General features: G+C 33.6%; 2 protein-coding genes, 1 long non-coding RNA gene and 1 pseudogene across 4 annotated transcripts; 3 read left to right on the top strand and 1 right to left on the bottom strand.

Moving 5' to 3' along the window:
• The first annotated feature begins 212 nt into the window (after positions 1-212).
• On the top strand, positions 213-4328 carry LOC109215454 (50S ribosomal protein HLP, mitochondrial-like). 2 transcript variants are annotated; one of them, XM_019379524.1, is made up of 4 exons: positions 213-896; positions 1940-1984; positions 3175-3266; positions 3696-4328. In XM_019379524.1, exons 3-4 carry the CDS (start codon positions 3243-3245, stop codon positions 4110-4112), a joined length of 441 nt encoding a protein of 146 aa, XP_019235069.1. In that variant the 5' UTR covers positions 213-896; positions 1940-1984; positions 3175-3242; the 3' UTR covers positions 4113-4328. The 2 variants fall into 2 exon arrangements, with proteins under 2 accessions (XP_019235069.1, XP_019235070.1); XM_019379525.1 differs by having other exon boundaries at positions 214-323.
• Positions 4329-4979: 651 nt separating this feature from the next.
• On the top strand, positions 4980-8680 carry LOC109215450 (annotated as a pseudogene).
• Positions 8681-15212: 6532 nt separating this feature from the next.
• LOC109215452 lies at positions 15213-16447 on the bottom strand. Its single transcript, XR_002066350.1, has 2 exons — positions 16373-16447; positions 15213-15449 (listed from the first exon to the last, which is right to left on the bottom strand). It is a non-coding gene; the product is annotated as an uncharacterized LOC109215452 (long non-coding RNA).
• A 3705-nt stretch (positions 16448-20152) lies between these two features.
• Positions 20153-23322, top strand: LOC109215451 ((+)-neomenthol dehydrogenase-like). Its single transcript, XM_019379522.1, has 5 exons — positions 20153-20245; positions 20329-20578; positions 20995-21066; positions 21749-21928; positions 22801-23322. The coding sequence occupies exons 1-5, from the start codon at positions 20163-20165 to the stop codon at positions 23179-23181; spliced, it is 966 nt and encodes a 321-aa protein (XP_019235067.1). The 5' UTR covers positions 20153-20162; the 3' UTR covers positions 23182-23322.
• The last annotated feature ends 307 nt before the right edge of the window (positions 23323-23629 follow it).

Here is a 23629-nt window from a genome sequence, read left to right as displayed (position 1 = left end):
TGTGTTTCTTAATGATCTATTGGCCATCAAAACGAATGAAAAAGGACTATTTACAATTTAAATAAAAAAAATAACTTACAAATATTTTTAATATTTTAGTAATTGATTTTCTGAAATAAAATATTATATACCTAAAAGAATATTTGTATAATAATATAAAGTAGAGAGAATAAATTTTATAGAGTGAAAAAGAAAAAGGCAAAAAAGGGAAACAAGAAAAACCATAAACCCTAGTAAACTAGACGCACCAGAGGTTCATTTTTCTCCAGTTCTCAGCCAAAACGAAGCATCAACCATTGACAATATCAGATCCTCATTTCTCAGTTCATCTTTCTACTATTCTTTATACCTGTAACTATAAAGTTTTCACACTTGGCACATCAGTCTATCAACTTTGAAAATTAATAGTCTTTCAAGAAAAGATCCTAATTTATAGCTAAACGATTCAATCTTAAATTATGCTTTGGATTAAGTATGCATTTTTTTTTTTCAAATCTGGGTTTTAGTTATATTAATGGGTACTGCGAATTGGTGATTTGTTTTGTACTTTTTGAGCTAAAATGTTAAATCTTTTATATTTGCTCTGGACTAACTTTGTTGTTGTTGATTTTTGGTTGATTCTCTGGGCTTAGTCATACTAATGTGTACTGTAAATTGGTGAAAACTTGTTCTTTTTCTAACTCCAGTTGCTAACTGATTCATTTACATGAAAATTCTGTAATGCGAGTTTTGATTCTCTGCTTCTTTAATCAGGAGTGACTTGTTTTTGTAGTTTTTTGAATTAGGGATGTCGTAGTGAACAATGAGGTGCTTTCTGTGGCTTCTTTCCAGAGGCGGATCTAGCATTTCTAAAACATGGGTGCACCGCCGAAAAAAGGAACAAAAAAAAGTATTAAGTGAGAATTGATCCCTGTTCTTTATAACTGAGTATTTTACCAAGTGCACCATTCAGCCTTTGTGGATCGTGGGTGCCATCTAATAATATTAGACTAACTCTAGAAAAATACATACATAAAATATCTAGTTTGGCTGAGAGATCATGGGTTCATGTGTCCCGTAAATTACCCTATAAATCCGGCCCCGCTTCTTTCCATGTCGAAATGGTCGTATTTAAATTCGCATGCTGGAATTTACAGAGGCCTTTTTTGAACGTAGATAGTTTCTGAAGGTTGCATACTTCTTTAAAGTGTTTAGTATTCTGAATCCTGATCGAAGCTTGCAATTGCTTTTCCGGCAAAATAATGGGCACAGCACTTCATCCTGTTGCAGTTCAAATTAATTCTCGATGAAAATTTGAGTGCACATCCTTATTTTCTCCATTTAATTAACTAATTGCAACCAGATCACTGGGTGTAGCATTAGTTTCTTGACATGAGGCACTCATGGTGCAATTTGCAATGATCTTTCTCTGAAATTGTGAAAATAAGGGTAGACCTGGTACTGAAAAAAATAAATTAATGTGCATTTTGTGATGAGAGTTCTGAAGGAAAATAGACAATGGAGGATTATCCTAGTGCAAGGATCCTCCACTCCAACCATAAGATTGAGGGTTCAAATCACCAAAAGAGCAAAGTAAAAAAAGGCCCACTGTTGGCTCGTCGATAAGGGGGTTATGGGGGTTGGGCCGAGAGGTGGGGGTTACCATATTCAAAAAACTAAAAAGAGGGAAAGGAAACTTCAAATTATCAATGCCTTTGGTGCTTGAATTTTTCTTCCCCTGATCACTGTCTGTCTGTCCCACATGTAGAGTTGCTGGCTTAGTACTTCACATAATTTGATTATTAATTGCATTAAATCTAATTACCAAATAAAAAATTACACTAAATCTATTTGAATATAGTTTACACCTATTGGCACAATTGGTGTTTTAATTTTGTACTGCTTGTGTTATGGCTATTTGTGGATGGTATTGTACTTGACTTTCTCCTTCGTATCACAGAATCTTCTCCAGCGATGGCTGCATCTTCTTCTCGGTTGGTTCGTGGTAAGGGGCTTTACTTGCTGTGACTGCTAAGATGAAGCAGTATGCTATACATTTGTATGAGATGGAACTTATCTCTCTCTCTCTCTTTCTCAATGATGTGACAAATATGTTAAAATGCCAATGATCTCTCTCTTCCCCCCCTCCCTTTCTCTCTTTTCCTTTCCTCGACGGAAGATGTAGTTTCAGGCAGATAAACCAAATGAAAAACAACTGAGGAAAACACATACAAGTAAGTTTTAGGGGTTGCAGGCCGAGATACTCCTTTGTCTGTGTTTGATCTGTAGAGAGGTAGTTTACATTATTTCTCATTGGGGATGGTCTAATGAACTCAATTAGGTTTTTCATGTACGTATTCTTGTTACTATCCACACAATGAAGTCATGTTAATTTTTATGCACGGAGGAGCTCATAAACAGGAAGTAAACGTTTGTCTCTAGTGATATAATGTATTGATTGCTTGTCAGCCCTCTTTTTCCTTTTTCTTTCTCTGATAATTGTTCCATCAAAAAGTAGAAATGTTTATTTATTATATTTGTCACTCTTACCAACTAATCTGTCCATTCAGTGGAGTTTGATATCAAAATATTCAAGCAGTGAATGTCATTTACGGTCTTTAGTCTTTACAGCATAGCAGGTAGAGCTTAATATATAACGTAAAGGGAGGGTTTTTACCCATTTACAGGATAAAGTCTTCTTGTGTCAAGAAAACTTCTGTTGAATCAATTTTATCCCAAATTGAATATCATCATTGCGAGACTCATGTTTTTACTTGATACAACTTCTCTTTCTTGTTTCTTTTTAATATTCTTAAAAGAAATAGATTAGCTTGTGGCCTCAATTTAGTCCTATAATTGCATTGACACGACACATTTATACCTATCAACTTATTTAATCATTTTAAGTCAAACATGATAATTAATTTGGAAGAAGGACGTAATATGATTTTTATCAGCCATATAGTCATCAAGATTTCTGCAGGAAGACAACCTTGCGAAATGTTGTTCAGTATTTGATGGTTTTATGTGCATTAGAAAGTCCATTAGTTACTGCAACAGGATATTATGCTATCTGTATCAACTCATTGCATTCACTGCTTTCTTGTGCTATAATCCACATTGCATTATCTGCCGCTCCTTATTTCCTTGTCTGTATGTGTGACCTGTGCTTTAAACATGTGTTAATCGCTGCAGTAGTGGGCCGTTAATTGTTCAGTGGCCTCTGCAACAATCCTGATGGTTTAGTAAGATCAACACACGAGATGACGTGCAGTCATTTGTTACAGGTTAGTCTGCTCTGCTATTTCAATCACTCCCCCCTGAACCCCGATNTTTTCCCCCCCCCCCCCCCCTAAAAAAAAAAAAAAGAACCCTCCCAAACCCTGATTCTTTTTTCCGGTCCATTTGCAATGTTCATCAGCCATGGATCATGAAATATGGATGTTGCGTGCATTTTGTTAATGCATGCATATAATGTAATAGTGCAAGCCACAGAATTTATTCTTCACATTAAGATAAACCCTTCTTACTAGTCAAAAATATGAAATGCTTATTTTCATTAGAGAAAACGCCTTAACAACATCACATGGCTAAAAGTTTATATTAAAATGGTCTTGAATCTTATGAGTTAACTCTGCTAATATTGAGTATGATTTGAATCGTCTCATGTTACAGTTATGATACTAAAGTTCTTTTCTTGTTTTTGGTCCTTTCAGCAACAAAGGACCTTCATACAGATGAGGACGAATCTGAAAGTGGTAGACAATTCAGGTGCAAAGAGAGTGATGTGCATCCAAGCACTGAAGGGCAAGAAAGGAGCAAGATTAGGAGATACAATAGTTTGCTCAGTGAAGGAAGCTCAGCCAGGAGGGAAAGTGAAGAAAGGAGATGTTCATTATGGTGTTGTCGTTCGTGCTGCTATGCCAAGGGGCCGCTGTGATGGGAGCAAAGTAAAGTTTGACGACAATGCTGTGGTGCTTATCAACAAGCATGGTGAACCGATTGGAACCAGAGTTTTTGGTCCAGTGCCCCATGAGTTGAGGAAAAAGAAGCATGTCAAGATTCTTAGTCTTGCCGAGCATATCGCTCTCAGGGTAGTTCTACTGGTGATTATTCTGTCACTTGGAAGCTGAGTGTCGCGTTTACTGTATTTGTGGGAACCTACCTTGTTCACAAGCTGCAAAAGATGCTTCTTTTATAACCATAAACATTTTTGACTTGTACATATAAATGTGGGCGCGCAAGGCACTGTGCTGTCTCTTTTCCTTTCCCCAATTTTGGTCTGGAGTATGATCTGCATCCAGTGCTCAAGGCACAGAATCCATAAACCGACTTGAAATAGAGACATCATTAACACAATTAGTGACTTCTCAATTTTCATCCTATTGTGTGATTGTGAAATTCTCATGTTATCTTATTTAAAATGACACCATCTTTAAGGGAGTCCCACATTGAAAGTAGAATTTGAAAAGTAATACTTGTCCCTCAATTTCTTACCACAAAGTACTTGAATGATCATTTTCTTATTATACAATACTTGAATAAGATACTCTTTTTTACAAAGAACATATCAGCTCTAAAAGGTCGAAATCTTTTTTGAAAAATTACAATTTCAACATATATATTAACTGTTATTATTCTTTTTTTTTTTAATTTATTTCAAATCAGATATTTATAATTGATGAATTTTAACATCAAATAAGATGGATGCTTGATTGCATCTCACATAAGTATTCTGTGCTGCCTCAAAAGTCAAGTAGTCACATTTTCTTTTAAATGTGATAATATCACACCTCAAGGCTTTTTCTATATTGTTTTGTTTTTCTTTACTATAAAATCAAATTTGTAACAGTACTTAAGTATGGTGTGAAGTTATAAATGCATACACGTGGATAGCCACTTTGCGATATTTCGCCATGCACTGTAGCTGAAAAGCCATGTAATGAGTTAAAAGGAAAACAAACTGTAGCTTTCTTCAACCACAACTAACGCTATTCTAAATGGCAGAAGAAATCAGAGGCCAAGCCACAAAGTACTGAATTTCTTCTTTTATCATTTGCAATTACAATTATTTTATTGGTTTTTACTCTGTATCTATACTTAATTATTGGTGCAGGTATGCAGTAGTTACAGGGGCAAACAAAGGGTCGGATTTGAAATATGCAGGCAGCTTGCTTCTCAGGGAGTAATAGTCGTTTTGACTGCTAGAAATGAGACGAGAGGGCTTGAAGCTGTGGAGAAGCTCAGAGGGTTAACTGGTTTGGCTAAAGAAAATGTGGTGTTTCAGCAGCTTGATGTTATGGATCCTTCCACTATTGCTTCTTTGGCTGAATTCATTAAGATCCAATTTGGCAGGCTTGATATCTTGGTAAGAAGCATCACAGCAATGTTTATGTTCTTGATTGATTTTCTTGTTTATGATCAGAACAATTTGGGAAGTGAAAGAGCTGTGGGTATTTTTAGGTGAACAATGCAGGAATTGGTGGAGTCACTGCAGATGCTGATGCCCTTATATCTGAACAAGAGTCCAGTGGGGTGAGCTCCTTTTATTACTATCAGTCTATCACGTCTCAATACCAGAATAGGTATATGACAAAGTATTTAGGGGTGACAAACAGTCGGGTCGGGTTTGGGCAGGTCAAAACGAATAAGGATAAATTATCCGACCTGACCCATATTTAATATGGATAAAAAATGGGATAATCGACGGATAATATATATGGATATCCATATATTGTCCATGGCTTCTTGAATATGATCACTTTTTGGGGAGGAGCCCCTCAGAGATTGAATCGAAAGTCGACCGTATGTGATGAAAGGATATATGCTAGGCTTTACAAATGTAAAAGTTAAACCCATTAATTATCCATTGGTTATCCATTTTCTAAATGCATAATATGGTTCTTATCCATATTTTATCCGTCCAACCCATTTTTTAAAGGAAATTTTACACCCTATAGAAAAGCTTAGTACCCTATTTATTTTAAATAAATACCATTTTAAATATTACATCCTATAGATACCTTTTATCCTTTATAGCAAAATATCTAATTATAGTTACATCCTACATTTAAGGCACCATATATGCTAAATAATATTTTTCTCTCTCCTTTTTAGTCTTTTCTCTCACATAATCACCGTAAATCTTACTAACCACGTTCTCTCTCTTTTTCCATACACTTTACTCTCTTCTCCCACAAACCCACGATTCATACCTCTTCTCCCACCCAAATTCTCTAGGTCTCCGCCATTATTACTCCCCATTTCTTTTCTCTCTAAAATCACTGTTTTAGAGCCGATACAAGTGCTTAGGGTAAGTTTAATTCTTGATTTTATCCAAGGTTTTATTGATTTCTCTTTTCTCCCAGTAAAGATCCTCAATGGAATACGGCGGACCGGAGGCGGTTTTACCTCCAGCAGCGACGGCGGCGATGCCTCTGAAACTCATCGGAAAAAGAAAACGTTTCTATCGGCACGCAGTGCACCTAATTCAAAGGCTTGAAGCGTAAGATATGCAATTTCAGAAACACAATATGTGCCAATATGTCCAGCAGTGGCCTTTAGACATTTGGATAAGAAGATAAACAATAAATTGGGGCTGACAATAAAACTTTCGTATAGCTATTTGTATTCAGTTGTATTCGAATGTATATTTCAGCTGTATTCACATGTATTCAGCAGCATTCATTTATATATTTTAGATGTATTAAAAAGTTATGCGTATTCTCTTGTATTCAGTTTTAGTCAGTTGTATTTAACTATTTTATTCAGCAGTAGTTAGTTGTATTCAAGTGTTTTATACAACTGTATTCAGTTGTATTCAGTTGTAGTTAGTTATATTCAACTATTTTATTCAGCAAATTAGTTGTATTTTGTTGCATTTCAAGANAGCAGATTAGTTGTATTTTGTTGCATTCAAGAGTTCTATTCAGCTGTATTTAGATGTATTTTGTTGTATTCAAGTGTTTTATTCAGATGAATTAAGTTGTATTTTGTTGTATTCAACTGTATACAGTTCTACTCAACTGTATTATTCATATGTATTTCTCTTTATTCAGCTATAATCTTTATTATGTATCTTTCAAATACAGATTAATGAGGGATCGTTTTAGTTCGTTAAGTTAAATTAGTAGAATATCATGTGATTTGATTTCCTTCCGTTTTTAACCAGTTTAACCTTCCAAATTTTGCGCAGATACGTTACTGTATTTAACGTTAATGCCGCTTGAATACAGCTAAATACATGTCAAACTTAGCTGGAATTCCACTTTTTACGCCTTTTTTTTTGTTGTATTAATGAATACAACAGCTTAAATACATGAAATACATTGTATAAAAACATAAAAGGTATCTATAACACGTAATATAGCAAAGGTATCTATAAATGGCTAATTAGACCTAAAAGATGGTGCTTTATGAAAAATTCTCTTTTTTAAATATGGGTAGACAATTGTTTTGTTTTATCCATTTTGCCACCACTACAAGTATTTAACTTATATACATTTGCAGGTTTGTTACCATTTTTATCAGGTTGTACGTTGATGCTTAATTACCTTTTTGTTTAATGAGTTGATTGTGTAAGTTACCAGTTGAGCTGTAATTTCATTATAGCATAACTTATCCCTTAATTACAATTAGCGTCATAACATAATGTACGTTAGGAGTTCACAACCAGAGGAATTATCATAATTGGTGTGACCCTTAAATTAACTACTACACCTCTCTTTGTACTAACTATTTGATTAAAAACCAGAGATGCGAAATCTATTAATACTAGAATCTATGTTGCTCGGACTTTTCAAAGGCTGCTGCAACCCGTGTCGGATCCTCCAAAAATACATTAAATTTGGAGGATCCGACACACACCCAACAACATTTTTGAATTGTCCAAGCAACATAGACTAGAATCATTCTACTATCAAGCAATAGTCATGATTTGTAGCCATGTATCTCTTTCTGGAAAATTCAACTTCTGACATGTAATCAATTGAAACCCTTTGCTTTAGACTTTCATCTTTAGCACTGATCTTAATATTGTTGTAATCTCTGCTATAGACAGGAGGATCTCAAGTCAATTGGAATAATATATTGACCGAGTCGTATGCGCTGGCAGATGAGTGCCTGCAAACAAACTATTATGGTGTGAAGAGAATGGCTGAAGCATTTATTCCACTGCTCCAATTATCTAATTCGCCTAGGATTGTCAACATTTCTTCCTCCATGGGAAGGCTAAAGGTATAATTCTCCTCCTCCTCCTGGAAATGGAACTTCTAGTTTTACTTTCCATGAGTTAATTAGCTGACTGAAATTGCATTTCCAGAACTTGAAGCACGAATGGGCTAAAGGAGTATTAAGTGACAGTGAAAACCTCACAGAAGAGAAAATACAAGAGGTTATTGAACAATATCTAAGGGACAATAAAGAAAATACCCTCCAAGCCAAGGGCTGGCCTTCTCTCATGTCAGCCTACATACTCTCTAAAGCAGCGATGAATGCTTACTCGAGGGTCATGGCAAAGAAGTATCCGTATATACAGATCAATTGCATCTGCCCTGGTTTTGTGAAAACAGATATGACTTACAACAGTGGGATATTGTCTATTGAACAAGGCGCGGAGAGTCCTGTAATGCTAGCTCTGCAGCCTCATGGCGGCCCTTCTGGCTTCTTCTTTGTAAGGAAAAAAATTTCATCTTCATTGTAAAACGATATATGACACAATAATATGTCCGTGAGCATATTCTATGCTGGAGATTTTTAAAGTGTAATTGCACGTGAGGAAGATTCGAGCTAATTCTGTCAGTTATATTCGCCGAGTCGTTGAAGGGGAGTCTTGGCGTAACCGGTAAAGTTGTTGCCATGTGTCCACGAGGTCATGGGTTCGAGCCGTGGAAACAGCCTCTTGCAGAAATGCAGGGCTGTATCTAATAGACCCTTATGGTCGGGCACTTTCCCGAACCCCGCGCATAGCGGGAGCTTAGTGCACTAGGCTGCCCTTTATATTCGCGCGGTCAATGTAAAGATAATTTTCACTCTATATATGCATACAAAAATTCATTGATCAAGTCACAAATATAAACTTTTTTTCCCCGTTAATTTCAGGATTATTTTTCGTATCACCAATTTACATAAATGATAACAAAAATAACCATATAATAAAATGATTAACATAAAGTGGATAGTAAACTTAAAGACAATATTGTTAGTCAGGACTCAGGATTTAGTTTCAACATTGGCTGTCTTATATTTTGATTTCCCGATAACAATTAGTAAGAGTTTGTAATTTGTTCTACAAGAATTAAAAAAAAGAGCTTTATAATTTTTATTAGGGATGATCATAATTTATAAACATCTTGACTTGTACAAATAAATGTTGGCGCTCAAGGCATAGTGCTATCTCCTTTCCCTTTCCCCAGATTTTGTTTGAAGTATGATCTGTAACCATTAAATTTAAGATTATTTAGCAACGTTTTCTGTTGGTCTATAAACCAGAAAGTTTTGAAGCTATAAAAGCTTTCAGATATAAATAACTTCCGATGCTATACATTCACTCATTTGTTTATGACTTTATGTCGATCTGCTTGTAGTTGGGATTTGGTTGCATCGTGGTGAAATTGTTATATAGTTTGTAACATTAAAAAGAAAATAAAAACGAACTTTAAGAGTGACATTAGAGTACGATTGTAATGTACTACAGTATTTAAAATGATATCTTTAGTGTCCCATGGTGAAAGTAGAATCTAAAAACTACAGTAACATCTAAATACTTGTCTATCATTTTCCTTCTTGAAAAGTACTTCAATAGAAAAGACTCCTAACCTAAATTTTATTTTGTTATTATATGACAGTTAATCTACAAAGGGACATATCTGTTGTGGTAAGCTAGAATTTGTTTTGAAAAATTACAATTCCAACCTAAATTAACTATATATATATATATATATATATATATATATATATATATATATATATATATATATATATATATATAATTCTACAAATCATATGTTTGTTGTATCGCATAAAAGCATTGCAATCTACTAAAATCGGAGTGGTCACTTTTTAAAAATGTGATAATATCACACTTACTTTAAGCCTTTCTCGATTTTCCTATATTCCTTTTTTTCTTCCCTCCCTTATCAAATTTGTAACAGGACTTACTTTTGTCCCATAGGTATGCTCTGAAGTCATAAACGTATACACGTGGATAGCCGCTTTGCCATATTTTGCCATGCACTACTGCTGAAAAGCCATGTAATCTCACTAGAGCACAAGCATATGAGCTAAAGGAAAATAAGGTCAAAATATCCCTTCATAGTTTTATACTTGTCCGACTTTTTCTCTTACACACTTTACTTAATATTCGGAATAGGATCAAATATATTTCTTTACTATCGAAAATTATCTAAACATATCATTCGTTATACTATTTGATCATTTCAAATCCTATCGTTGTTCTATGAAAGGAATTTGCCCTTATTTTTAAGGGAGGGCCACGCAGCTCCTTACTAAAAAACACATGCCCAATTAAAATATTCGGTGCTTTAAAAGTTTTTACCCGTAAACCCGGCCCGAAATCCTTTGATTAATTTTATCTTTGTTAACACAAAAGTCATCAGAAGCTTCCTCAAACTCTAAAAGCGGAGATTATTCTTGAGCTCTCTCTCGAACCAAACGTTGGAAAGTTCAGTCAATTCTGGTACTTGCAAATTTCACGGAGTGCCACTGTCTCTGGCCTAAATCTGTGAGGCTTCTTCACTCATCCGGTTGCCGGAGCTGACTTTCTGACTGCTTTTCTGGCTAATTGCTTTTTCTGAGATTTCACTCTGGTGGATTTTCGGGCAATTTGTTTTGTACGAGCCATAGGAATTAGGAGTTAAGGGATTTGGTTGAGAGAGTAATTGGATTTGTGAAGGATTTTGAGTTTGGAATGTGATGCCGCCTTAATATCCACCTCCACCTTTCGGAGAGATATTTAAACGTAATCATTGACTAATCACCAAGAATTTTTAATGTTTGGGTTTAGAATCTTGAATTTCCCGTTAGTATTAGCAATAACATACATCATAGTGGGCAAATTTTTTTTCCACCGCCACCACTAACACCATGGCTGCATTCTAAGAACTTGGGAAGTCCAAAAACTTCAGCTTCAGTAATTTCTTTAAGACCCATCTTAGTAAAGACTCTAATGGTGATACTGAAGAATGAACAAAGTTCTACGCCTTTTTCTTCCCAAATGGGTTTGCCCTTTAGACTCAATTTTGTCCTAACTCAGCTCTCCGTTCAACTTTATAAATATTTGCTATTTAATTTTGCAAAGAAGGGGATGACTTAAATGACTAATGGATTCTAGAGGCTTCATTTGTTATAACTGTTGTATATCAATTTTTTTTGTCCACCATCTTCACCGGTTAATGTAATACTAGTCAAAAGTAAAATGAAGGAGATGAAAGAACCTATTGTTTGAACAAGAAAGGATGAAAGGCTGGTCGGGTAGGTGAGTTTGAACTGAGTAGATTAATTGCACATGGACCTTTTAATAAGGAGCTGATGACACGTGGCCCTCCCTTAAAAATAAGGTCAAATTTGTTTCATTGTATAATGTTAGGGTTTGAAATGACCAAATAATATAACGAAGGATAGGTTTAAATAGTATTCGATAGTTGATGAATATATTTGACCCTTTTTCATTTAAGATTTGTTCTAATTGGCTACTTACACTACTCAAAATTTATACTATTGAACACTTTTTGCTGATATGACATAGTGTGTGTGATACATCTACCTTAAGAGCATGAGATGTACTCCCTCGGTTCACTTTTACTTGTCCATTTTGGACTTTTCACGTCCCTTAAGAAATAATAATTGTAGTATATATTTTTCTTTATAATCCCTAATAATGATAGCATTTCAAAAAAATCTTGGAGAATAATTTTGGAAATGAGTAATTAATAATAAAAGTAAAATAAAAAAAGAAATTATTGTCTTGATTAAAATGAACAAGTAAAAGTGGAAATTTATTTTTAATACAGTGGACAAGTAAAAGTCGATGGAGGTGTACTATTTTTAGTTTTTTTTCTCTTTATTTCTTTAAGTTTCTTTCTTCTTCATTCTTCTTTGCCATAACTTTTCCAGCATCAACCACCATTGGCATCGTCATCGTCGCCGCCACTACCATTGTAACACCCCTGACTTTAGGCAGAGTCCCACATCGGCAAAACATAAGAGGGATGCTGGGTATATAAGTTAACAAGCCTTAGACCCCAGTGACGCGTTTTAAACCCGTGAGGGCCTAGGCCCAGAGCGGACAATATCACTAGCGGGCTGGGCTGTTAAAGATGGTATCAGAGCCACTCTTGTGTCAGCCATGCCGATGGTGGGTCAGAGTTCAACTGAGTTTAGGCAAATCCCGGTTAGGCGGGGCAAACCTCAGTACTGAGTCTAGGCAAATCCCATGCGGTGGGGCAAACCTCAGCGAGGACGCTGAGTCCATAAGAGGGGGTGTATGTAACACCCCTGACTTTAGGCAGAGTCCCACATCGGCAAAACATAAGAGGGATGCTGGGTATATAAGTTAACAAGCCTTAGACCCTAGTGACGCATTTTAAACCCGTGAGGGCCTAGGCCCAGAGCGGACAATATCACTAGCGGGCTGGCTGTTAAAGATATGGGCTGTTAACTTATATACCCAGCATCCCTCTTATGTTTTGCCGATGTGGGACTCTGTCTAAAGTCAGGGGTGTTACAACCATAATACACCTTTCTCTTCTTTCTTCAGCCACCTCACCTCCTCCACCATTACCATCGTTTTTTTTCACTATGCCGCTTCTTCCTCCTTTTTCGAACCAGCTCCACCACCTTCTGCCATCATTACATGCCGACGCTACCACCACTCCAATCACCACTTTCTTTATCTTTTTCAGATCTGAAAACCACCACCACTATCCCCTTTTTTCTGTTGTTAATTCTGACAACCACTACCATCTTGCTCGCCGGAAAAAATGGAGACCCATCACTGCTACCATTCTCTTTTCTACCCCCCTTACTCTTTTTTTTCTAGAAAATATTAAATAAAAAACTAAATACATCAGACTAAAAATACAAATGAATTAAATCTATAAACCAAAATATATATATATAAAGAAAAAAAAAAGAACATTATTGTTAGAAATGCTAACTTATGGGCTTGGCCATCTCCAACCCACCTCCACTTTTACCTCTAAACTCCATTCTGGAGTAAAAAATGGAGTAATTTTGCTCCAACCCAACTATAAATTTGCCTACATTTTGGATGATGAACAGTGTCACTTCAAATTTAGATTGACACTATTCATCCAATACATCACTATTCTCTATTATTTTATTATTATTTAACCTTTTTAATTTATCATATTATATATACCTAATCATGTTTATGTAATATCTTTATAATATTAATTTTACATCTTAATTTTGGCATATGATTTTGATAAATTAATTTTTGTGCATATGTTATTTTTATGTAAAATTATAAGTCATAATTGTATAAAAAATATATAACCATCACAAAAATGAAACGTGAAAATATAAAATACAAGATGTTGCTAAAATTGATAAGTAAAAATTAAAAATACATTTAAATAAAAATACATTAAAATTGAAAATACATTATAATTGAATACATTAAATTAAATATACATAAAAATTGAAACTACATTAATAACATAATAATTTAGTAGGGAGGTAAGTCGTTTCCAGATAGACCAAAATCGTTAAAGAATTGAGTGAATGAGGCAGATGACTGTATTATTTAAGAATTTATGGTATAAAATAGTTTTATTTTAAATGATTATATAAGAAAGAAATATGAATTATATGAGATGAATATGTAAGAAAGAAAAAAAATAGGATTTGTTTAATGAAAATAAGAAAATAAAATTTAAATAAAAGATAATAATATAATGTAGAAGAGAGAGAAGAATATAAAAAAAAATAATTTTTTTGATTAGTTTACTTTATTTTGGAGTTACTCCATTTTGGAGTAAAGATTCAGAGTGAAGGGTCAGAGATTAGCACAAGAATAAGGAAGGGAAGTCTGGCTGTGTGGGTGGGGTTATTATTTTTCTTTGGCGTAATGGCTTCCTGGCCACTTAATCTTGTATCGGTTTGTAAAGCCGATACATGAACGTATATTTTTTTTATTTGAACACTTCAACTTGACGGAATGAATACTAATAAATACTTTCTGTTGCACGTGATCGCCAATCGCTCTGACATGAATGCCATGTCACATGTTTGGTCTTTATTGTATGACATATGGATTTGTGGGTCCTATATTATTAGAAAAAATATTAATCTTTAACATTTTTAATTTCTTTTTCTTTCTCTTTTTTCTCCACTATACACAGCCAATAGTCCACCAACAACTCCAAACCTCAGCCATTTTCAACCACCATCATCTTCTTCCTCCTATATAAAAGCTTCGTCCAAACAACAATATAGCCTACTGCTCTTTTCTGCTTTGACAGCCTGTGTATATAGCCTGTGTTACATACACACTATTCACAAGGTAGGAATGGATGATAGCTTCAGAGTACGGGTGGACAAGGTCGTCGTCTCTCTGACTTCGACGGCCACTACAACATTATGCATCTATAGCTAAGAAATACATCGTAGCTAAATATGAAAATTTCCGTGGCTAAACACTTTAGCTATAAAAAAAAGTTTTGTAGCATTCGTAGCAAGAAGTAGCGTAACTAAAAGTTAGCTACAAACTTTAGATGATTTGTGGCTAAGACTAATACATATTGCTATAATTTTTTTTTTTCTGTAGCTATATCGGTAAACTTTTTTGCCACGAAATATATACTTATAGTAAATAATTTTTTCCTTTTGCCACGACAAATAAACGATGTAGCAATTTTTATATTGTAACCACAAGATATTCTACTGTGGCAAAAAGTTTAATTTATTTGCTACGACAATTCAATTTTTGTGGCTATTTTTATAGTTGAGTCTCGTGGCAATAGTACTTATATTTAGCTACGAGTTAAAAAAATTTATAGCTGTGAATACGTTCTTTTGCTATAAAATATATATATAAATTTATAGCTAAAGATTTTTTTTTATTTGCTACGAAAAGTAAAAATAAATAGCCATATTCTTGTTACGTGGCAATTATATATAATTAGCTACGCATCAATGATTCTATTGCTACAAATTGAAGAATTTGCCACAAGCATTGTTAGGCACAAGAATTTGGAAGCTAAGAATCCAAATCTTTTAAATTTCAAAATAGGTTCCAAGTTATACATAATTGTATATTTAAAATTTCAAAACATTTACAATACATAATTCTCTATGTATCGCATCGTGTTAGCAATATTTTGCTTGAGACCAGAAGCCACACAATCTTCTCCTTTCTCTCCTGCTATTGCTCCAACTGCACCTTAGTCTGATCAATACAATATTAGCTTGATGATTTCACAATTTGCCTGTTAGTTTTAATAAAGTAAATCAACATTAGGAACGAAAGTATAACTGATCAAATATACACTTTATTAATAGGTTCAGAATGATCATATATTTTATAGAAAAGCATTATAGATTTCCTTCTCACAAAAAAATCATATATCTCTCTAATGGTTTATTTTGTACTGCTTTACTAATATCTCCTTAACATGCTTATATGAATAATTTTATGAGATAATAAAACTCCCAATAGTCTTAAAACGGACAGTAAAATTTCAAATATTTCATAATACAACTCAATCTTTTGCCCTAGAAGTTTCTTTTAACAAATCCTTTGCTCAATCAAAGAACAAGCATGTAGTCCTACAATATCATTTCATGGAAGAACTATAGGAAAGGAACCCACATATATATTAACATGAGCAACAACAAGCGTAGGAAATACCAATAGAATTCATTCACGTCGATAAAAGAGTAATATCGATTAAAAGAATTCGTAATCACCTGAAACCACCTAGAAAAACGATCAAAATTAATTTCATAAAAAATAATTAAAGTATTCCCTGAATCATATTTCAGAAGCTTCAACTGTAACGAGATAAAGTATTACTGATATACCAATCTATTAATGAACATAAAGATTACAACTTTTCTCCTCACAATTTTGTCTTTTCGCAATTAACTAAGAAGAATTATAAAGGTTTTTTTTACCAAAATAAAATCTGATATACACATTGAAAATAATAAAAAGTAAGAAATAAAGTAACTAACGAAATATATATATATATATATATATATATATATATATATATATATATATATATATATATATATATATATGTGTGTGTGTGTGTGTGTGTGTGTGTGAGAGAGAGAGAGAGAGAGAGAGAGAGAGAGAGAGAGATTAATGACATAAAAGTGAGATTTGAAAAAGATAGAAACATACCCTAGCTTCTCTAGTGGCTGACGAAGGAGTTGGGAGAATGGGAGAGGGCGTGGCGGCTGGAGAAAGGTGAGGGCTAGGTTTTGGGGATCTCGTTGTTCTTTTATATCCCTATTTTTTAATTTTTTAACTTTTTATGTACAAATATTATAAATATATAAAAAATTTAATTATGAATATTTAATTTACATTAGACATAGTAGATCAAATTACATATTTTCATGAATAACTTTTTTATTTATTATTTAAATAGAATATAATTAGAAATCATTATAATTAGATACAAGATCATAGTTGATTAAATGTGATATATTATATACAAAAGTTTAATTCAATAAAATACCTAATTACTAATCACAGAACGTGATAATGACTTTGACATAGCTGAAAGATGGTAATTTGTTTTTTTTATGATAGAGGATCACAATAATAAATATTTTTATTGTCTAGATTAAATATACATAACTAGTTATACAATGAGTTTATAGTTATTTAAATTCTATATAATTAATTATTTACACTTTATCTAGACATAATTAAATTATTTTAATTATAATGGGAACTTATAGTTATAGGTAATACTTATTTAATAGGACTTATGATATAAATATTTTTGTTATGGACTTCAATATCAGCCATATTAAATTCTTAATTCTTAGAGTAACTAGATATTAGAAAACTTATTTTTTTAAATTACATAATTAGAAAAATATATTTTTAAAAAACTAATATGATTAGTTTCTATATTGTTAGCAACGATATTTTGTTAAATGCCAGCGCGGAAAATAGTGATCGATTTTATTTTCGTCAAAATTTCATAACTATTTTAAATATTTTTTATTTCTATTTTAATGACCTTATGTCTATCATTATTCCGTAGTTACAGAATTTCATCTGTCACTACAATTATATTTTTTTCCCCTTTTATAGTGTTACTATGGTCTTTGTGTGAATTTGGGACCTTTGGTCATTTGCCAAAACTAAATACACCAAAATTATCACAAAGTTCTTAATATACAAGTAATTATCTTGAAAATAATTGAAAGTATATAAAATTACTCTAAATATTTATTTTTAATTTTAAATAATTAAGGACCACACATATATAAATATCTCTACAAACTATCAAAGTCTTTACTATATGAGTACTTATTTTAAAATAAGTGATTAGGTATACAAAATTATTCCAAAAACTTATTTAAAAATAATAAAGTATGAAATATACATAAATGTCTCTACGACAATAAAAACTTGAATTTTACATATAAAATAGTTAAAAAGGGAACAACATAAAAAAAGTATAAGCTTAATAAGATCAAGAAGTCAATTGATAAGCTTTGTGGCCATTAGTAACTATGCAAATGATCTATTATTGAAGATTATGCGTTGTACCTTAATATTTGTTATTTGAGAATTAATTTACTTAACTTATATACAACTACTAATTTTTCTATATTTGAAGAGTAATCTAACTTTCATATTTAAAATTCATTTTTCCTAAAATTCCTCTTTTTTGGACAAACTCTTGTAATGGTTTTTGTAATCAAAGAAAAAATATTTCTTTAACTATGAGTTTTTGTTACAACTAATTTATTGTGGTTCAAAATAATACAATTCATATGGTAATTTCATGTGCATGACAAAAAGTTATAATTTAGTTGCGGAAGTTTATTGTCTCTCTCAATTTGTGGCTATATCAAGTTATTATAATAAATACTTGTAACTATTAATCCAACTATTACCACGATTTCTTATAACTTGAATAAAAAATTCTTTTCAATTCAACATTTCTTTTAAATTATTTATTATGGCTAAATATTACTATAATAACTTCAAAATGTGATGAGAGCTTATATTTAGCTATGAATTTTATTATGAAAATAATTTTTTAGCTATTGAGCCAGCTATTACTACAACCTTTTATAATTGAGGCTTAGTTACAACATTTTATTTCAAGTAATTTTTGTGGCTAAAAAGTTAGTATTGCTACAATAGCTTCAAATACGTGGAAAAAAACTTTCTATTAGCTACAAATATAAATTGTATGAATAAGTTTGGAGCTATTAAGCCACTTATTGCCACAGATTTTTATAGCTTGAAGCAAAAAGATCTATTTAGCTATAACATTTTATTTCAAGGAATTCTTTGTGGCTATAAGATTGTTATTGCTATAGTAACTTCAAACGCGTAAAAAAATTATACGATTAACTACGAAGTTTTGTTGTAGCAATAAATTTGTAGCTATTGGATAATTATTGCCACGATAGTTAGTAACTATAGCAAAAATGAAGAATTAACATTGCCAAATTAATTTTGTAGCTAATAAATTTTACGAAATTGTAAATAGCTATGAAATTTTAATTTTTGTGGCTATTGTTAGGTATTAGCCATGACTTTCATATTTGTAGCTGAGAATTCGTAGCTATAGATATATAATGTTGTAGTGGGCGGCGGGGCCCTCCTCCATTGAGTTCTCTCTTGTGTTTAACCGACGACGAGTTTCACAAAAGGGAATGGGACAGGGATAGTCCCTCCCTAGAACTACTCGCCTTTGATTCCAAACCCCGCCCTCCTCATATTGACGGCTTCTTCGTTAAGTCCCACCTGAAAACCCTAGATTTTCCCAAAATAGCTCCAGTCCGATCTGGAAGAGCTCACTGACGACCAAGAAGAACCGTATGTTGATGATGCTGATGAATCGAATATCCGATCTTGCATTTCTTTTTCCAGTAAATCAACACATAATAATTTAGACTATTTTTAGATTTGTGCTTGCCATCCTTATGCATGAGTCATTTAGTGAATGGGGAAGAGAAAGGGAAAAAAATGGGGAAGGGGAGGGAAAGTAGGATAGAAAATAAAAAATTTTTACAGAATAAGGGAGTTGCTTGGGAAGATAAGAGAGGTGGGTAGGAGGGAAAGAGAGAAGGGGAGAGAGAAAGGTCTTTTTTTTTCGTTTTTTTTTTTCCTTTCTTATTTATGTTTTATTCTATTTCTAATATTTTTTAACAAAAATAAAACTATTCACGCGCCTTGGCAGCGTGATTTGCGCACAATTTAGCCAACCACTTTCACATAGGCTTGGTCAATGATCAAATGTGTTTATTAGTATTCATTCCGTCAAGTTGAAGTGTTCAAATGGAAAAAATATAAGTTCATGTATCGGCTTTACAAACCGATACAAGTTTAAGTGGCCAAGGAACCATTACGCCTTTTTCTTTTAAAAATAATTTTTGTTTTTTCCTCATAATCCATTTTGTTATTTACTTATTTTGGACCCAAATACCAAATTTTATCGGCTAATTCCTCAATTTACCACATCATTGGCGAGTGTATTACACTCTTTTCAGTTTTTTGCTGGTTATCAAAAGAGTGTCTAATTGGTTCAAATTTTGAGTAGTTCAAGTGTTCAGAACAAATCTTAGTGAGTGTTTGGAAATAAGAATTGTAAATTTCCAAAATAGGGGGAAACAATTTTTCAAGTGAAAATAGCATTTGAAAATTAGAATTGTGTTTGGACATGTATATAATTTTGGGTTGTTTTTGAAGTTTTGTGAGTGATTTAATTGAAATATAGCTTTCAGGAGTTTTTCAAATTTTTAAAAATTTTCAAAATGTATGTTTAAGTAAAAATAGAAAAATTTATGAACAAGATTTCGGAAAAAAAGTACTTTTTGTTTTGGAAAAAAGATAAAAAATTATTATGTCCAAACGGACTCTTAGATAAGGCGTCAAAGGGAAATCCGTACAAGTTTGGGGTGGGGGTGGGGGTGGGGGTGGGGGTGGGGTGCGTATGATTTTAATTGGTCTGGCTTTCTTCAAACCACAATTAACGATATTCTTAATGGCAGAAGAAATCAGAGGCGGAGCCACAAAGTACTGAATTTCTTCTTTTAGCATTTGCAATTACAATTATTTTATTTGTTTTACTCTGTATCTATAATTAATTTTTGATGCAGGTATGCAGTAGTTACAGGGGCAAACAAAGGGATTGGATTCGAAATATGCAAGCAGCTTGCATCTCAGGGAGTAGTTGTGGTTTTGACTGCTAGAAATGAGAAGAGAGGGCTTGAAGCTGTAGAGAAGCTGAAAGGGTTAATTGGCTTGGCTGAAAATGTGGTGTTTCAGCAGCTTGATGTTATGAATCCTTCCACTATTGCTTCTTTAGCAGAATTCGTTAAGACCCAATTTGGCAGACTTGATATCTTGGTAGAATCATAGCTATGTTCTTGATTTTAATTTCTTGTGCCCATATTACTTTATTAGGGTTGCAGGTTAGATTGTAGGAGGGCAGTTTGATAGTGTTTTGTCTTAGGATGCTAGTGGCTCTTGTTGTATTCTTATTACTTCCATTGTGTCTGTAGTACTGTGTCATGGTTAGCGCTTCTTGTTATTGCTTTTCTTTCTATTTTCTGGTTATCACGTTGTTGGTGTTATCTTTCTCACTTCCTTTGATGTTACTGCTCCATTGTCTTTTTCCATCGTCCTCCGGAGTAGGGGTAAGGTCTGCCTACACACTACCCTCCCCAGACCCCGCTTGTGGGATTCTACTGGGTTGTTGTTGTTGTTGTTGTTGTTTATGATCAAAATAATTTGGTAAGTGATAGAGCTGTGGGTATTTTCAGGTGAACAATGCAGGAATTGGTGGAGTCACTGCAGATGCTGATGCCCTAAGAGCTACACAAGAGTCCAGTGGGGTAAGTCCTTTTAACTAGGCTTAAACTATCGATTAATTGTGTCTTAATACAAGACAGTTGATTAATACTCACATGACAAGTATCAGGTTATACATACTGGCACACTGACAATCAGTGTAGTATAGGTTTGTTACCGTCTTTACTAGGTCATCAATTAATGTTCATCGTAGAGATTAGCTGTTAATTACTTTATAACTGTGGCCTGATTGTGTAAGTTTTGGATTGATGCTTCATAAAGATTTACCGGTAATTACCTTATAGTATAACTTACATGTATTTATAAATTTATAATTGTTGTTGGTGCATAACTATTAAAATTGTTGCCATGTGAAGAGGAGGTCACGAGTTCGAGCCGTGGAAATAGACTCTTTCAGAAATGCATGATAAGACTGCGTACAATAGAACTTTCTTTTACGCTAGATGTTTGATTAGAAATTATATGTGCAACTTGATTTCTATATAGAGTTAAGCATGAAAATGGCTTGAGGTTTCTGCTGTAGTCAAGAAACCAGAACAAGTCCTGCTTTATCTCGAAATCTTTAGATTCGACTATCAAGCGGCACAATCAGTAGCCATAACTCTCTCTTTCTGGAAAATTCACCTTTTGACATGTAATCATGAAACCCTTGGCTTTAGACTTCCATCTTTTGCACTCTTTAATTTGTCATTCTCTCTGCTATAGGCAGGAGGATCTCAAATCAACTGGAATAACATATTGACTCAGACATATGAGTTAGCTGAGGAATGTCTTGAAACAAACTACTACGGTGTGAAGAGAATGACTGAGGCATTTATTCCACTGCTCCAATTATCTAACTCGCCGAGGATTGTGAATGTTTCTTCCTCTATGGGAAGGCTAAAGGTATTAACCTGGCAACTCTTCTCCTCTTGGAATGGAAGGTCTAATCTATTGAAGTACCTCTACAGCTCTACTCTTATCTTTCACATATTTTTGAAACTTTAATACATCTACATAGCTGCATTTATTCCATTTAGCGTGATTTAACTTTTAAGGTTTTAGGCTTATACATGCTTGGCCCGTAGGAATGATAAATTCTGAAGTAAAAGTATGATTAAAACGTTTAGAACTACACAGTTCTGCCTTTTATTGTCTTTTTGAGAGAATCTAATGTATATGCCATCTATTCTTTTTAGATTGGAAAAATCATAGATTACTGAAATCTTGCCATTAAATACACCTTTGTTCTCATCAATTTATTGATTTTCTACACAATGTTCTTCTGCCTTTAACTTAAAGACTTACTCTTTTACTCTACTAGCAACAAAAATGAAGAAAATAGACCCTGAGGAAATCCTAATAGTAGTAGTGTCAGGCTGATTTTATTGTATATAAATCATGATCTGACCTTCGTCAAGTCAATTTTCCTTTTGTCTTTAAATGATAAAGGGGATCTTTGTCTGCATAATATGTTAAGAAACAAAGGAAACTTAATGTAATGTAATTAATTAAGCTAGGATATTTATCAGCAGCTTGATAGTTTAAAAGGGCAGTAATCACAGGGGTCCGGGGAAGGGCCGAACCACAGGGTTCTATTGTACGTAGCCTTACCTTGCATTTCTGCAAGAGGCTGTTTCCAAGCAGCTTGTTAGTTTCAATCTTCTTTTTCATGTGGTGACAAGTTTGTCATGCTTTCCTAATTGTCAGTAAATCGATGTTGGTAATTGGATAATCCCTATGAGTAGCTGACTGAAATTCTCTAATTGCATTTCCAGAACTTGAAACATGAATGGGCTAAAGGAGTATTAAGTGACAGTGATAACCTCACAGAAGAGAAGATAGAAGAGGTGATAGCTCAATATCTAAAGGACTATAAAGAAGATTCCCTCCAAGCTAAGGGTTGGCCTTCTTTCATGTCAGCCTATATACTCTCTAAAGCAGCCGTGAACGCTTACACGAGTATCATGGCAAAGAAGCATCCGTCTATCCAGATCAATTGCGTTTGCCCTGGTTTTGTGAAAACAGATATGAATTACAATCGTGGGCTATTGTCAATTGAAGAAGGTGCAGAGAGTCCTGTAAGGCTAGCTATGCAACCGGCTGATGGCCCTTCTGGTTTGTTCTTTGATCGGAAAGCAGTTTCATCTTTCGAATGAAAGTATGTGTATGTTGTTCATTGTATCCGTGTAGCTAATGATATACACTTTAGACTAGCATGTAATAATATTCAGTGAAATGCATTAATTTAAGTAATGTATGTTGTATGAAATGCCATTTCATATATATAGGCAGCTATATATAGCATCTAAAATATAGGGTGAATAGAAGACTCAAAGAATGGCTGCGAAAATAGTCCCTTGTGGTCCGGCCCTTCCCCGGACTCCGTGCATAGCTGGAGCTTAGTGCAGTGGAATGCCTTTTTTAGAAGACTCAAAGAATGATTTGCCCTTAAAGTCTGTGAGTTTGCCATTAGCTTATATCTCTTGTAGTTTCCTCTGTTGTCTTCTCCAAATCTTGGACTGCACTAGAAAGCTACTGATTTTATTCAAAGAACAGAAGAGCAAATCAATATTTGAACATTATCTTTCAGTTGTTTGATGAGTT

This window comes from Nicotiana attenuata, unplaced genomic scaffold (genome assembly GCF_001879085.1).
Source record: "Nicotiana attenuata strain UT unplaced genomic scaffold, NIATTr2, whole genome shotgun sequence".
In the NCBI taxonomy this organism is placed as follows: Eukaryota; Viridiplantae; Streptophyta; class Magnoliopsida; order Solanales; family Solanaceae; genus Nicotiana; species Nicotiana attenuata.
The sequence above is the reverse complement of the archived record's forward strand: the minus strand, read 5'-3'. Positions and strand labels throughout refer to the sequence as shown.